Source organism: Lagenorhynchus albirostris, chromosome 12 (genome assembly GCF_949774975.1).
Source record: "Lagenorhynchus albirostris chromosome 12, mLagAlb1.1, whole genome shotgun sequence".
Taxonomy (NCBI): domain Eukaryota; kingdom Metazoa; phylum Chordata; class Mammalia; order Artiodactyla; family Delphinidae; genus Lagenorhynchus; species Lagenorhynchus albirostris.
Genome location: NC_083106.1, coordinates 71,055,138 through 71,068,986, shown reverse-complemented (window position 1 = coordinate 71,068,986; position 13,849 = coordinate 71,055,138). Strand labels below are relative to the sequence as shown.

The following is a 13,849-nucleotide window of genomic DNA, read 5'->3' as shown; positions in this document are numbered from 1 at the left end:
TAGGAGACATGCCGTTAACACACCATGGGTGTTCTGAGAGCAGCTGTGCAGGATGCTGTGAGGCCACACAGCGGAGACCCCTCTGAGCTCTAGGGGTCAGAGCAGGCCTGAGGGGAGTTTTACACTGAGGAGGTGGGGTGATGGTTGGGGGAAGCAGGGGTGAAGACTTAAAGGTTGGAATGGCCCTGGTGTGTCTGCAGTGTTGAAAGGTCAGTATTGCTGGAGCAGCATATTGAGATATGAGGCTGGAAAGGGCCCGAGTTACATGACTTACAAGCTATATTCGAGAACTTGGACTTTAACTAAGGACAGTGGGAAGCCGCTGAAGCATGAATTTTAAGGAGTGAAGTGATGTTATCAGTCTTGTATTTTAGAAATCTTACTTTGGCTATGTAGTTTGGAGAAAGGATGGGAGGCGGGCAAGACTGGAAGCAAGGAGGCTCTTCTTTCAGATGATAGTGAATTGAACTAGAAATGGCAGAGGGGAATAGGGAGAAAATTAATGTAAGTTAATGCCTTGTTCATAAGTGCTCAAAAATATTTAATTATGATTTTTCATATTTAAATTTTTAAAATAATAGGTAAACTATATAAGATTGCTTTATCACTATGTAGCTAATTTGAGAATTTACCCACATGATCAAATATGTATTTATATAATATATAAAATTGTGTTATATTATTCTTCTGGATTGGAATATTAATAGGATAAAGAGTAAGATACCAGAATCTTTTTTCTATATTTGGATATACTTAAATCTCTAAAAATTTCTGTTGCACAAGCTTACTTTTCATTAAATTTAATGGTAAGAACTAGAAATTTTTTTACATTAATTCCAGTTCCTTTAATTTTGTTTTTCCATTTGAAAACCATATGTATCCACTTCTTAATGAATTTCAGTGGTTGGGTGTCTGTTAAACTGTTGTCACTCCTGAAGAAGTTCAGAAAAGGATACTAAGCAGAATTGTAGGAAAGTGGCCAAAATTAACTAGGATGTTTATGTTCAGAGGTAACAGAAACTACAGTCTTCATGCTCTAGGGAGAGTGTTATGCTTACAGCAGTGACCTTTCAGCTTCTGTGATGAGAAGCAAAATGAGTTTATCCTCTTTACTTGTCAAGAATCAAAAGAGATAAAAATGCTGTAATATCAACTACAGTTTTTTTTCTTTTAACTACTGTCTCTTTTCAAAAAATCTATAAGGTAATAAAAGATAACATGGAGAATTTAATAATCTTGAAAGGGTAATATCTTTCTGAGCATGATTTTTTTTCAAAAGTTTAAAATATTTCATAATTTAGTTACATACAATTTTTAGTCTCTGTGTGACTAAAAAATACCATAAAGATTGAAAGGCAGCATTGAGTTGGGAAAAGATATTTACAATGTATATGACCAAGTCTAACTTGCTTAATATGTAAAAATGGATAACACAATAGAAAAATGGGCCAAAGACAGGATTAACAAATAGTTCAGAGAAAAGGAATGGCTTGTAAAACATATGAAAAGGTGCTCAGTGATACTCATAAGAGAAATTCCAATTAAAGTTACTAATAACTATCAGAATGCTAAAGATCTAAAAGTGTACTTCTTTTACCCTTAACAACAGAGACATTCTTACTCTTGTTGGAAGAGTACATTGATATTGTCTAACTTTTCTCCAGAGAGGTTTATATTTACCAAAATTCAAAATACAGATTCTCATTAGGCCAGTAATTCTGCTGTATCCGAGGGTTTCTCCACTCACCGTCCTCTCGGACACGCATAAAAGTCAGCAGTTACATAAGCGTATCCATTATGGCACTATTTGTAATAGCTAGAAATCGGACAGTCTAGGAGACTGGTTGAATCAGTACCTTCCAGCACTGGAGTACTATGTAACTGTTAAAAAGGATGCTGTTTTATATGTCTTACCTCCAAGATGTGTAATTAAAATAAGCAGCAATCATTTTATTTATTAAAAGAGGAGAGGGTTGCTTGTGTGACTGTGTGCTTTTATGCATAATAAAACTCTGAATGGGTATATACGAAACTGGCAGTATTGGTGGAGCCTGTGGTGGGAAGGGGACTACCTTTCTTTGGTTTGCCCTTTTATACTGTTTGAGTTTTTTCCAAGGACAGATATTAATTTTACTTATTAAAGACAAAATTTTAAATGTTGGAGATTTTTATCTATATAGTAATGAATGAGCATGGAAACATTTGTCAAGTTACTTGTGTTGTGCTCATGGAAAAAATGGTGTTGAGTACTTTCCAAATTTCATTTGTTCGTTACAAATGTTCATGTACTCATTTCAACTCTATGAAGTAGTTAATATTGTCCGTATTTACTGGTAAAGGCTCAGGTTAAGAAACATGCCCACGGTGACAGGGCTGCAAGTGGCACAGCTGGTATGTGAATCTGTGTAAGTGGTGGGGTCATGTGTCTACGGGATTTATGTGGCCTTGTCTTAGATGGCACAGCGTGCATCTTACCGATATTGGTGTCATTCTTCTACACGTAGGTACCGATGGGCCTTTATTCCAGAAGCCTCAGATGATTCCGGTTTGGAAGTGAGAAGGCAGGGCATACATCAACGAGAATTTAAACCTTATGTAGTACGACTTGCAAAGCTTCTTCGGAAAAGGGCAAAGGTATTGCATTCTTTTTAAAATTTGTTTTTGTTAAGTGTAAGAAGATAAAATTTGTAAAATATACTTATATCGTATCTTATGTGCATCTTCCACTGTGCATCAGGCTAATTAATTACAGATCTTTACCCAAGAAAATAGTAGTGAGTTTCTTACGTTCATCAGTAGGCCTCTGTTACAAACCTTTTGTCATCTTTTCCTTGCATTCAGAAAATTTCAAAAATAAATTGTACAATCTGGGGACGATCTGGGTTGTTTTGCGAGCCCTAGTTTGTAATATGTGCTTTGAGTGCTCAGAAATTTTCCACTCTTCTGGGGTCTCCTATTCAGGCAGCAGCTCCTAAACCACATTCCACACACTCCAGAGATGGAATGGAGGACAGTGTCCTTGAAGGACATGCGGAACTTGATTTCAAATCAAGTTGTTTCTTTAGGGACTAATAAGTAAAAGAAGAGATGAAAGATGAAAGTTGAGTCCAGAGTTTAGGAGAGCACTTGGGTATTTTCATGTTGATATTGCAGGGTCGGAAAAAATAATCATGACAACAAATCCGGAAGCAAAGTGATTACAGGCATACGTACTTTGTCATCCCTGCATTTCATTAGTAATGACAGTTTTTATAAAACTCCTCCCTTATCTAAGGAATAAACATGACAGTCTTTTGCACAACACTTGTCCCACAGAATAAAAAAATGTTTTGATTGGAAAGCATTTTCCCATCCAAAACACCTTAAACAAGGTCTTCATGGCCAAGCCCACTTTTCACTGGAGCAAAGGCTATGAGCTCTCCTCTTTCCTTCCACAGGACGAGGAGGACTTTAAGACAGTGACTTTGGAGGGACTGGAGATGGCCAAGCATCAGGTGAGGGTGGCTTTTTGATGCTTGTGGTATGGCAGCAAAAGCTGCCACCTCTGGACCAAATCTTGAGACACAAACCCAGGTCTGTCTTTCAACAGGACAAGAGAGGTAAACAGGAAGGAAGTCTTTAAGTGTAGACTGTTGCAGTGAAAGTAGAAATAGTTCATATGGAAACATGTTTGACTTGTTAATTTTATTATTGAGGAGGTGGTGTAGCTCTGATTAAGAAAAGCAGAAACACTATAAAACAAGTGCACTGTTCTTGGTCAAGAGCTTAGTAAAAGTCCTCTTAAAGGTACATCTTGACAAGAATATAAACAAAAGGTTACATCATAGCTTCCTTACATTTGAAAATCAGCTATGTAGAGGGTTCAAGCGTATTACTCGTTTCCCCTCAGAGTAAATGCATCTCTGTAGACCCTTTCGTGGCTATTGAATTGCACTCTGACTCGGGACTGACGGTGGAGTGGTCATCAGTCCCGGACCGTCATTAAAGCCAGTGTTATTAGGTGAGAGAAAGGAAAGCGGTTTCGTACTAAGAAATAAACTAATAGCTGTTTTTTTTTCCTTTTTTTTTTTAAAATTTGGCCATAGATAAAGAACTAGATGATCTTTTTTTCTTGTTTGCTCCTGTAGACTTCTGAGAAAGGAAAACAGATTTAAAACAGGATTTTATTTTAAAATAAGCAAACATTGTAAGCACACACAAGAAAATAAGCTGGATTTTGCATCTGTTTTCTCCACTAGGAAACTAGTGATATTAAAATATTAAGTGAACAATGCAAGTTTCTCAGCAACATCTCATCTTAGAAGGCAAACTCCATTTGTTAACAAATATGACAGACTATAATTCTGCTTCCTAAGTCCCACTTGCTAGTTTTTTCTCTCTAGTTCATTGTTTGTCTTATCTTCTTACTCAGTGTGTTTTCAAATCTATGATTCTGCCCCAGTTCAGACATCTTCAGTTCTCTCAGAACTTTCTCTAGATAGACCGATGTCTACAGCTGTGTGTGTAGTTTAGCTGGCTTCTCAAAGTAGCTACTTGAAGTACGTAAATTGTCGTGTTAATGCAGTTGACAAGAGTTTTCACATACATTCTCTTCATCGCCCCATCTTATAAGTGAGGAACTGTTCTGTACTTGTCCAGGACACCCACAGTAAGCAAGCGGCAGAGCCAGGGCCCTGACCCTGGCGTTATTCTGACTCCAGGTCCAGCTTTGCTCCCGTGTAGTTGAGCACAACACAGAAGCGCATGGCAGGGTCTCTCCTGGGAGTTCCTTTCCTTTCTCTGTGCTGATAGTAACAATTCACTGTGGACTCTGCTGCTGTCTTGTGGCAAGTTTAAGCCATTTGGCCACAAGGTAATTGACTGACTTGCTAGTAGTGAAATGTGTAAGACTCTCTGTCCCTTCTTCAGTCATTTTGACCTAGTCCCTGGATACATTAGTGGGGATCCAGAAATCTGGGAGCTTTTTGAGTATATGCAAAGCACAACATGAACTTTTGGATTTGACAGTCCCTATGCAAAACTAATTCAGCTAATAACTAAGCTTACTTGTGCATTCAAGTTGGAAAATATTACTAAAGTGTTAGACCCTCAATGTACAATTAATAATTGGCACCAGAAGGCCTCAGTTAGAAGCAAACATTTTAGCAAGTCTGGAATGGAGACTTAATGTCATCACTTGTATTCATTTCTTAACTCTGTTTGCTGATGCTTATATTCTTTTAAGTTTCCTCACATACTGCATCGTCTGTTGGGAACAGTCGCCTTTTTGTTTTCTGCAGAAAAACCCGGAGGAGGACAACTCAGGGAGAGCGCTGGGCTGGGAGCCGGGGCACTTGCTGCTCACCGTCTGCACGGTGCGCAGCCTTGAGCAGCTCCTGCCATTCTTCAACGTGCTCAGCCAAGTCTTCAACAGCAAAGTCACCAGCCGATGCGCAGGACACTCAGGGAGCCCCGTCCTCTACTCAAACACCTTCCCGAGCAAGGACATGAAGCTGGAAAACCACAAACCATTTTCCAGCAAAGCCAGGCAAAAAATAGAAGAGATGGTAGAAAAAGATTTTCTGGAAGGGGTGATAAAAACTTGAGCAACATAGTGGTTCCATTTAGTTTAAATGTAAATGTAATTATTTAAAACAAACATTGCTCTGAGTTGTATAGTTTCTTTTTGTTTTCTTTTTTTTTTTTTTGTATGTAACGAAACACGTTTCAGGTTGTATTTAAGTTAAATATTTGTAAATAAGAACGAATGTCTGACTGTGGCCTGAATCAAGCTTAAATATTACGGGCGCATATTGATTATGGTGCCTAAGAGAGATCTATATATACATAAATAGTCCATTATGGTCCATTGTTTTACTGTCCTGAGTTGTCTTAAACCTGCCAAATACACACTGCACATTTTTTCTATTGGTTTCAGGCTTTGTTTAATTTAGATTGGTTGGGGATTTTTTTTCTTTACCTTATTAACCCACATTCTAGTATCAGAAAGCCATCACTTCTCTGTCAGAGGCTTGGTAATGTATTACAACTCGTTTCTCCCACATACCTTCTCCCACATACCTTCACTAAGAGGAGTAATGAATAATTGAAGCCTGGGCCACACATCCTTCCTTGTAAGTGTAGCACGAGCATCTCAACCTCGGTACGGAGTACAGGTGTATACAGCCTCCACAGTCACAATTCCAAATTCCTGGTGATGTTAACTGAAGAGAGGTAAGTCATCTAAGAATTGTTCTGGAGACTCTGCTATGAAAAAATTGGTTTTATGAAGTCTTCTCCAACCTCCTCGTTTGTATTAACAATGGTGAGTATTAGTACTGCAAAATGACTGAGGTGACAATGACGGAAAAGACATCATATGGAATTGGTAATAAATAAAGTTTAATTTTCTAGCAGCCTTCATGAATTTTTCCTTGCATATATTATAAAGTTAATGACTGAATCATATACTTAAGCTCCAATAGTTTACATTAGTGTGATTGATATTAGGGGTAAATTTCAGTTTTTAAAAAAAACTAAATTTAAACAAGTATAAGGGCTTACCTATTTCTAAAGAATGATTCTGGTAGTGTTTGTTTAAGAAAAATAATCAGATCTAGAAATAATCCAGTAAGGTAGAGACTAAACACTTATGATTATGTGTTTGAACCTGTCACAATAATGGCAGTACTATTATCCTGTAAAAAGTTTTTAAAAGTCTAGTTTCTAAAAAATATAAAAATTGTCCTCAGAAACCTGGTTGAGGTCTTTCTCCAATCCCTCCAGCCAGCTGAAATACTGCCAAGCTCACTTCATATGCAAGGCTGTCCGCATTTTCCTGCAAATTACATGAAAGGATATTAGATGAGAAAGACACAGCATCTACCAGGTTACTTGCAACTTTAGGGGAGGCAGCTTTCTGATTTTGATTCACTAACAAATATTCAAATGAGAACTTTTTTTCATCTTTCAGTAACAAAATACAAGACCCTCAGATAAATGGAAAACAAGTCACAGTCTTCTAAATCGGGTAAGTTCCTAGTTAACTAATTTTATAAGCTGATTTGATTATCATGCTAAAGCTCTGAATAAATTCAACAGAACCTAGTCCTTAAAGGCAGGAAGGCCACAACCAGCCTAAAGAGTAAGTAACTCTTAAGGCCCCATCCTCATCCACTAGGGATAGTTATTCAGTATATTCTGGGACGGCCTAAGCTTCTGCAGAAAAGCTACTGTATAAGTTAACGGTAAGTATCTCCTTCTGAGAGCTATTTACCTAGTCACCCCACTCTAACTGCCTCAGCTGAGCAAACACTTTTAAGTCTTTGACCCTATCAAGAAAACAGAGGCACAGAGCAAGGCTGTCATTTAAAGGAAATATTTTGAAAAACAAATTGAAGAGTCCAGAGACAAAGATGAATTTCAAGCAGTATGGATGACGGTACCAGTTGATTTAGAAATGGACTTGAACTAACCAGCCATTTTCATAAAGCAACAGGATGTTTTTTAAATGAAGGAGAAAGGTATAATCCACTTCAGGATGCATATGCTTAATATGTGTCAAACTAAGTACGGTTTAGTACACTAAGTATTTATTAGTTATTCATGCAGCAGTTAGAAATATGACACTTTCAGGAAATTAGAATAAATTATAAGAAAAATATTTGGGGGAATTCTGTTCAACTGTGTAATAACCTAAAACTGTGTAATAACCTAAAAGGCTCCATAAATCTCACACATTAGAGATTCCAACACCATTAAAATAGTTTTCTCTCCTGCTGCCTGCCCTCCTCCACCTATGTTAGACTCTCACTGCACACTCCTCCAATAGAATTGTCCCAGCTTACCTGCGAGTCTGCTTCTGCATAGACTCGGACTATGTCTTCGGTACCAGAGGGCCGGACAAAAGCTCGAGAAAGCCTGTACTTCTTCACCAGCTCATTGATGGCTTCCTGGAGTCCTGGAGGTTTAACTGCTTGTCTTTCGGCATCTGTGGTGCTAATAACTTGCCTGTCTGCAACCTAAGCACAAGCATTTCTCATTTGTTACCATGTCACACTCCCTTTCACAAGCTTAACCCATTCAACCTAATTCCCACCAAAAGATTATGGCCATTTCATGTCAACAGGAACAGGCCTACATTTCAGCTTACTGTACCACAAAGAGTATACAGCACTGAGATTTCCACACTGTATTACAGTTATTACTAAAATAATGGCCAGTAAGTACTGTATGACTTAGTCATTGATCAAATAATCTTAGGTATTTAAAAAAAGAGGGTCATAAGAATCTCCGGAAAAAACTGATCTGAACAATCGGCAGCCGTTTCTGTGAGCTCCGGCTTCCATATCTCTGTCTTTCAAAAATTCTGTTGGTGAATGTGTAATCTGGTATAAATCTGTATAGAAATCAACCAGCAATTTATCTGAAATGCCTTTAAAAATTCTCTTTCAGCCCACAGATTCTACCTGTCAGCATCTAGCCTCTGGAAGTACTCTGTAAACCAAGAATAATGCAGAGAAAATATTTACAGTTCACTCAACAGGCTATCCAGGACTCGCTTCAAAATAATATTAGGGACATGGAGGGCACTTGTTGAAATCTGTTCTCTCTACACATGTATCTTTTAAATTTTTTATAATAAAATCTTTTAAAGTGATACATAATATCATTTATACTAAAGTTGGAAACCAGATACTTCTAAATAACAATAGAATGGTTAAGAGCGATTCTGTAATTTTTAAAGATGTGAGAAAATAGTCTTTTCTATGCAATATCTATTTACAGAATGCAATTGTTTTAGTTAATTTTCAGAAAAGAAGTAATTTTAAAATCTCGCTCACACCTTAACTTTGAGCTGTCTGTTTGGAAGATCTGTATAGAGGGCGTCCCACTGCTGTACGGTCAAGCCCTTCAGAGCCAAGATTGCCTCAATCACCAGCATGTCAGAAATAGCATCACCAGTTGCCTGCAAGATGCAGAAGCAGAATACAAGCAGAGCGTGGATATGAATGCTTCTGTCTCAGAAAACCAATCGCCATGTCCTGGCTGCCCTCCCCACCCCACCCCACCCCACCCCCGCCCCCAATGCAGGTAACTGACGGGGGTAAATACAAACTACAACGAGGGAAAAAGGTATCCATGGAAGACAGCAGTAACAGGTCTACCAAGAATACTGAGATGAGCCTGCCTTTAATCTTCCTGCTCATCTGTGAAGTGTAACGAACTCTTAAGGTTCCAGCATTAACACTGTATGACTCAAAATTTTACTTACAACTAGATCCCTTTTGAGATACTATTGCCACGATGATGGAAGGCCTCATGCATGGTAAAGTGGAGAAATAGGAGCTTTGGTGGTAAGACACACCTAAAGTTGGATCCATACTGTGCCACTGAGTCGCTCTAAGTAAGTCTTTGTTTCTTCATTTATAAAACAGGAATTATAGTGACCCCTCTCCCTCTGTTACTGCAAGGATTACACAGTGAGGTATGGAAAGTGCCCAATATGTGCAGGACCCTCAAATATTAGTTCTTTTGCTTTCCGCTAACCTACACTTTGCTCTTCCATTGCCATATTCTCCACTCCAATCCAATAATCTGACCCACATATGTGCCTTGTCAGAGACTATTTTTCCTGAATTCCCTTGAGAAAGCTGGTTTCAAAACATGCTTAGATACATTTAGTAGCTGAATCTGTTGACTCCAGCTATAAGCTACTCATTACTTGAAAATATGAAGCACATAAACATTGTCACTGCATTTCAGTATAAATCTAAATTGTTGCAAGGAAGCCGCCACAACTTCTGCACTCTGATGTTTTATACAGCACGTTATTCTGTCCACCTTCTGAATAATGTAAAAGTAACCAAGAGTCCACCACCCCCTCAGTTCTGACCTGGTTAAACAAGTCAATCACGTTTTCAAGCATCTTAGCAGCTTTCCTTTTCTTATCTTCTTCTAATTCTTTTGCTAGTTGTTTTATCTTCATTTCAGCAGCTTTACTAAACAGAACCTACAATCAAAGCATAACAAAAATCAGAAAACACTATCCATGCCCCAGTCTTACGTACGATCATTCCAACTAAACTGCTTTTGAAACTCTCCATGACTCTGGAGAAACTGAGGGGAAAATGGCAGCCTTAGAATGTATGAAATTAGTATAAAAGACCAAATCAGAACTCAGAAGATATTACAAGGGAGGTGGGGGGGAGTTCCTTCATGGATTATAAAACTGGGTTATCAAAATGTAAAGATTACAAATAAAATATCCCATTGCCAAAGGAGAATGCACATGGTGAGTTTATGATGTTGCCCTCAGCCAGCTGAACCAGTGCTGGGCAACCAGGGTTCCTTCCTTAAGCCTTATCTGTATCCATTTTACTTTGAAGAATATAACTCACTGCAGTTAGTACAGTTTTCTTGTCCTAAGCTTTTAAGGACATAAACTAAGCAAAAGTAGAAAAGAGGTTCATCTTATATATTACATATGGCAAACAGTGCCATGGATGTTTAGTATAGTAAACATCATGTTGCTCAGGATTCCTGCCCTTCTGACTTGCCTCGCCCATGCATGATTTTAGTGCCTTCGGAGGCCCAACACTAAAGAGGAAAAGCTCCACTACATTCAGCCACTTGATGATATACAAAGAAGTTTGCTGGTAAACTAAGATGCACCCTGGTCACTTGTTTTGTGGAACCACGGCCATTTCCATTCATTTACCCTCCACCAGGAGACCTGAGCAGATGCGACATACCTTATGGCCTGTGAAGACTAAAATATTTACTATCTATCTGCCCTTCAAAATAATTTACCAACCCTTGCATTAGATCACTGAAGTTATATTTTAATTGCATTTTCTAGGAACTCATTTTTCTTCTCATATTCATGGCCTCTAGAAGCCAATTTTGAATTAATGAAAATTATTTGACCTAGATAAAATTTTCTGTTAGCCACTTCAAGTCCATTTATGAAATGAGGCTATGTATAAAAAATTTAATAAATATTCTGAACATTATGAATATGCTAAAGACCTATTAATATACGTTAAAATAGTGAATGTTATGATACGCGAATTGTATCTCAAACCTTTAAAATTTTCTCTGCTAAGAGCCATAAAAAACTTTATATGCCAATTCTAATTACTTTAAACTCATTTTTAGTTGCTAGTAACTTAACTCTCAACCTTTCCAACACTTTTTTCAATTCACCACAGCTACTGAACTTTCCTTTTGCCACGTATGGCCAGTTGAAGGAAAATATTTTAAATGGGATGTATAGACCGTCTGGTTGTAGGAAAATTAAGAACTGCCATGTTTCTGAAAAAACTATATTATAGGGACAAATTAGTATTATCTCTTCACACTCGAAGATCATTATAACCTAAAAGAGCCATAGTTTCACAGAACATAATAATATATTAACTAAATCTTATTCTATCACCATCCCAATCATTTCAACAAAGTGGAATATTACCTATTACTACCCAGATACAGAATTCCATCACTGGAGAGAGGCGCCAGCTAAAGCCAGATGCCACTGCTTACGAGAACTTACTGTGCCATGCCCGTTGGCTTCAAAATAAACTCCAATGTCAAATTCCTGAGCCTTGTGATGCAGGTGTTTTACACCAGTTTTAGTACAATAGACAGGTACCTGTAACACACGTTTAAAGAAACAACAGCAGTTATTCAATCAGCAAATATTCACTGTGTACCTCTCATCCCAGGGAACAAAGCTTCCGGAGCTTAGTCAGTGAGGAAGACAGCTAAGCAACTGAAATACTAAGTGTTAAGTGTCACTGCGGGGGAGTGAGAAAAGCAGGGTGAGAGTGTGAGAGGTCCCTTACAAGATAATGAAAGATCCCAAGTTGGGGAGTGACATGATATAATTGTTTCTGAAAGCTCCGTGTAGCTACAGTGTGGAGAATGGCTTAGAGCGGGGGTCTGCAAGCTTTTACTATAAAGAGCCAGATAACTAATATTTCAGGCTTTGCAGGCCATGTGGTCTCTGTCACAATCGCTCGATTCTGCCACTGTAGTGCAAAAGCAGCCACAGACCATAGAAAAACAAACGAGCATGGCTGTATTACAATAACACTACAAACAGCTGGCCAGCTGGACGTCGCCCACAGGCCACTGTCTGCTAAGCCCTGGCTCAGGTTAGGTGGTTTCTAGGGCTAATCCCAGTAAGAAATCACGGTGGTTGGGACAGGAACAGTGGGTAGCGAAAGCCTTGGATGGATCTGCGAGACAAGCATGGCTAAGGAAAGACGGCAGCAAAACTGCAAAAGAGAGCAAGCTCATATGAGCCTGGCATTTAACTGGATTCAGGGGAGCTCAGGAATGGCTAGTGCTGAAAATATTTAACCCATAAGAGAATGTGTTGAGAAGGAGTAGCTTCTGATGTTGTTTCTTCAACAGGGCATTTTACTATAAGGAAGTTTTGAGGCAGAAATTAACAAAATACTCAAATAACCCTAACACAGAATCCCTATGAAAGGCAGGCAACTGGGCCCCAGCTGGAGTCCCTTGAGTAAGTTTACTGTGACCATATATTTAAATCAGGGCACAAACTAGCAGCCTCCAGGTGTGTTTTATTTGGACTACCCACTGTTTCTTTTAAATTCTGAATCAGCTACCAAGACTTAAAAGGCAGGCAATTCACACAACAATTCAGACTTCCAGCTTCTCCTGCAGACTGCCCAGAGGGGGCAGCAGCTGGCCTGGCACACCTTCCTAGTCCTCGCCCGCCTGCTGGCTTCGTTCCCTGCCCCCATCCAGATCCTAAAGGAACCTGACTTTGTCACTCCTGCTTTAACAACAACAGAATGGCCACAAAAACTACTAAAATGCAGACATTTGAAAATGGATACACAAATGCTGGAAAATATTACACTAGCCAGGGAAAAAAAGAATAAAGGCAAAAAGACCCGACTTGGGCCCTGCAGCTTCTAACTCTTAAAGCAGGTAGCATGGTACAGAGGCTAGTCACCTACCTGGTGGATGCTGGGGAAAAAAATCAGAAACAAAATCTCCCACCAATCCAGAAAACATCTCCACAGAAGAAGAATAGGACAGGCTCTATTACTGAGTAAGCGTTAAGCCAGACTGTGATGCACATCTCAGGCAATCTGCTAAGAGACGGCGAGACAGGAAGAAATCCCACCCTTTTGCAGAGCTAAAGATAGCTAGTGACCAAGATCTCTCCTCAACCGAACGTGAGGGAGGCTCCTTTGAGCCTGAATAGGTCCTGTCCTTGGCCGTGTCTGCAAGAGCCCAATTTTATCAGGAATCTTTTGCTAACTCACTTCAGCCAGAATCCCCCACCCTCAATATCTGACCAAAGTCCCTACCCGGTAGCATCTGATCACCCAGGCCTGTCTTCAGCAAAACAACTGTTAGGTTGGTTTAGCCAGAATCCCCCCTAGCCGCCCCCGTCCCTCTTCGTACTTTCCCATGCACCAACCCCTCCCTCACACCTTATTCCTTGGCTACAAAATCCCCACTTTTCCTTGCTGTGTTAGGAGATGAGCCCAGTCTCTGTTCCCCGCTACAAAACCCCATGGCGATATATCTATTGAATAAGCCTACTTCTTAGGAAGACATCACAGTACCTTCTGTCACACGGAGTTTGTCCTAAATCTACCCGATAAGTGGAGTGGCCACTGGTGTTAGCTAACTGCCCTTCTGCAAAGGAATAATACAACTTCTCATCTCTCTCTGTCAAGAAGATAGGTGTCTGGCTCTAAGTGGTAGCTAGGTGAAACTCTCAGGAGGCTGAGGCATGGGATGCTATCTTCCTTGACGTTTATATTTCAAAGAGGTGACTCCAGGCCCTTATGGTAAACACTTCTGAACTGTAAAACTGGCC

At 39.3% G+C, this 13,849-nt stretch overlaps 2 protein-coding genes across 7 annotated transcripts in view; one reads left to right on the top strand and one right to left on the bottom strand.

Moving 5' to 3' along the window:
• Positions 1-11,118, top strand: part of DOP1A (DOP1 leucine zipper like protein A) — a 91,856-nt gene extending 80,738 nt beyond the window's left edge. The window contains exons 35-39 of the mRNA XM_060168349.1: positions 2,505-2,634; positions 3,438-3,494; positions 5,280-7,009; positions 8,434-8,598; positions 8,852-11,118. Of these exons, the coding sequence (XP_060024332.1) occupies positions 2,505-2,634; positions 3,438-3,494; positions 5,280-5,585 (493 nt within the window). The 3' untranslated portion in view covers positions 5,586-7,009; positions 8,434-8,598; positions 8,852-11,118. The remainder of the gene's footprint in view (positions 1-2,504; positions 2,635-3,437; positions 3,495-5,279; positions 7,010-8,433; positions 8,599-8,851) is intronic.
• The window catches only part of PGM3 (phosphoglucomutase 3), a 27,606-nt gene continuing 17,906 nt past the window's right edge, over positions 4,150-13,849 (bottom strand). For 4 of the 6 annotated variants that reach the window (XM_060168351.1, XM_060168350.1, XM_060168352.1 and 1 more), the window contains exons 9-13: positions 11,534-11,632; positions 9,875-9,991; positions 8,825-8,947; positions 7,827-8,000; positions 4,150-6,817 (exon numbers count right to left, since the gene is read on the bottom strand). In XM_060168351.1, coding sequence (XP_060024334.1) covers positions 6,728-6,817; positions 7,827-8,000; positions 8,825-8,947; positions 9,875-9,991; positions 11,534-11,632 — 603 coding nt within the window. In that variant the 3' untranslated portion in view covers positions 4,150-6,727. The remainder of the gene's footprint in view (positions 6,818-7,826; positions 8,001-8,824; positions 8,948-9,874; positions 9,992-11,533; positions 11,633-13,849) is intronic. The other 2 variants (XR_009543926.1, XM_060168353.1) reach the window with 2 other exon arrangements.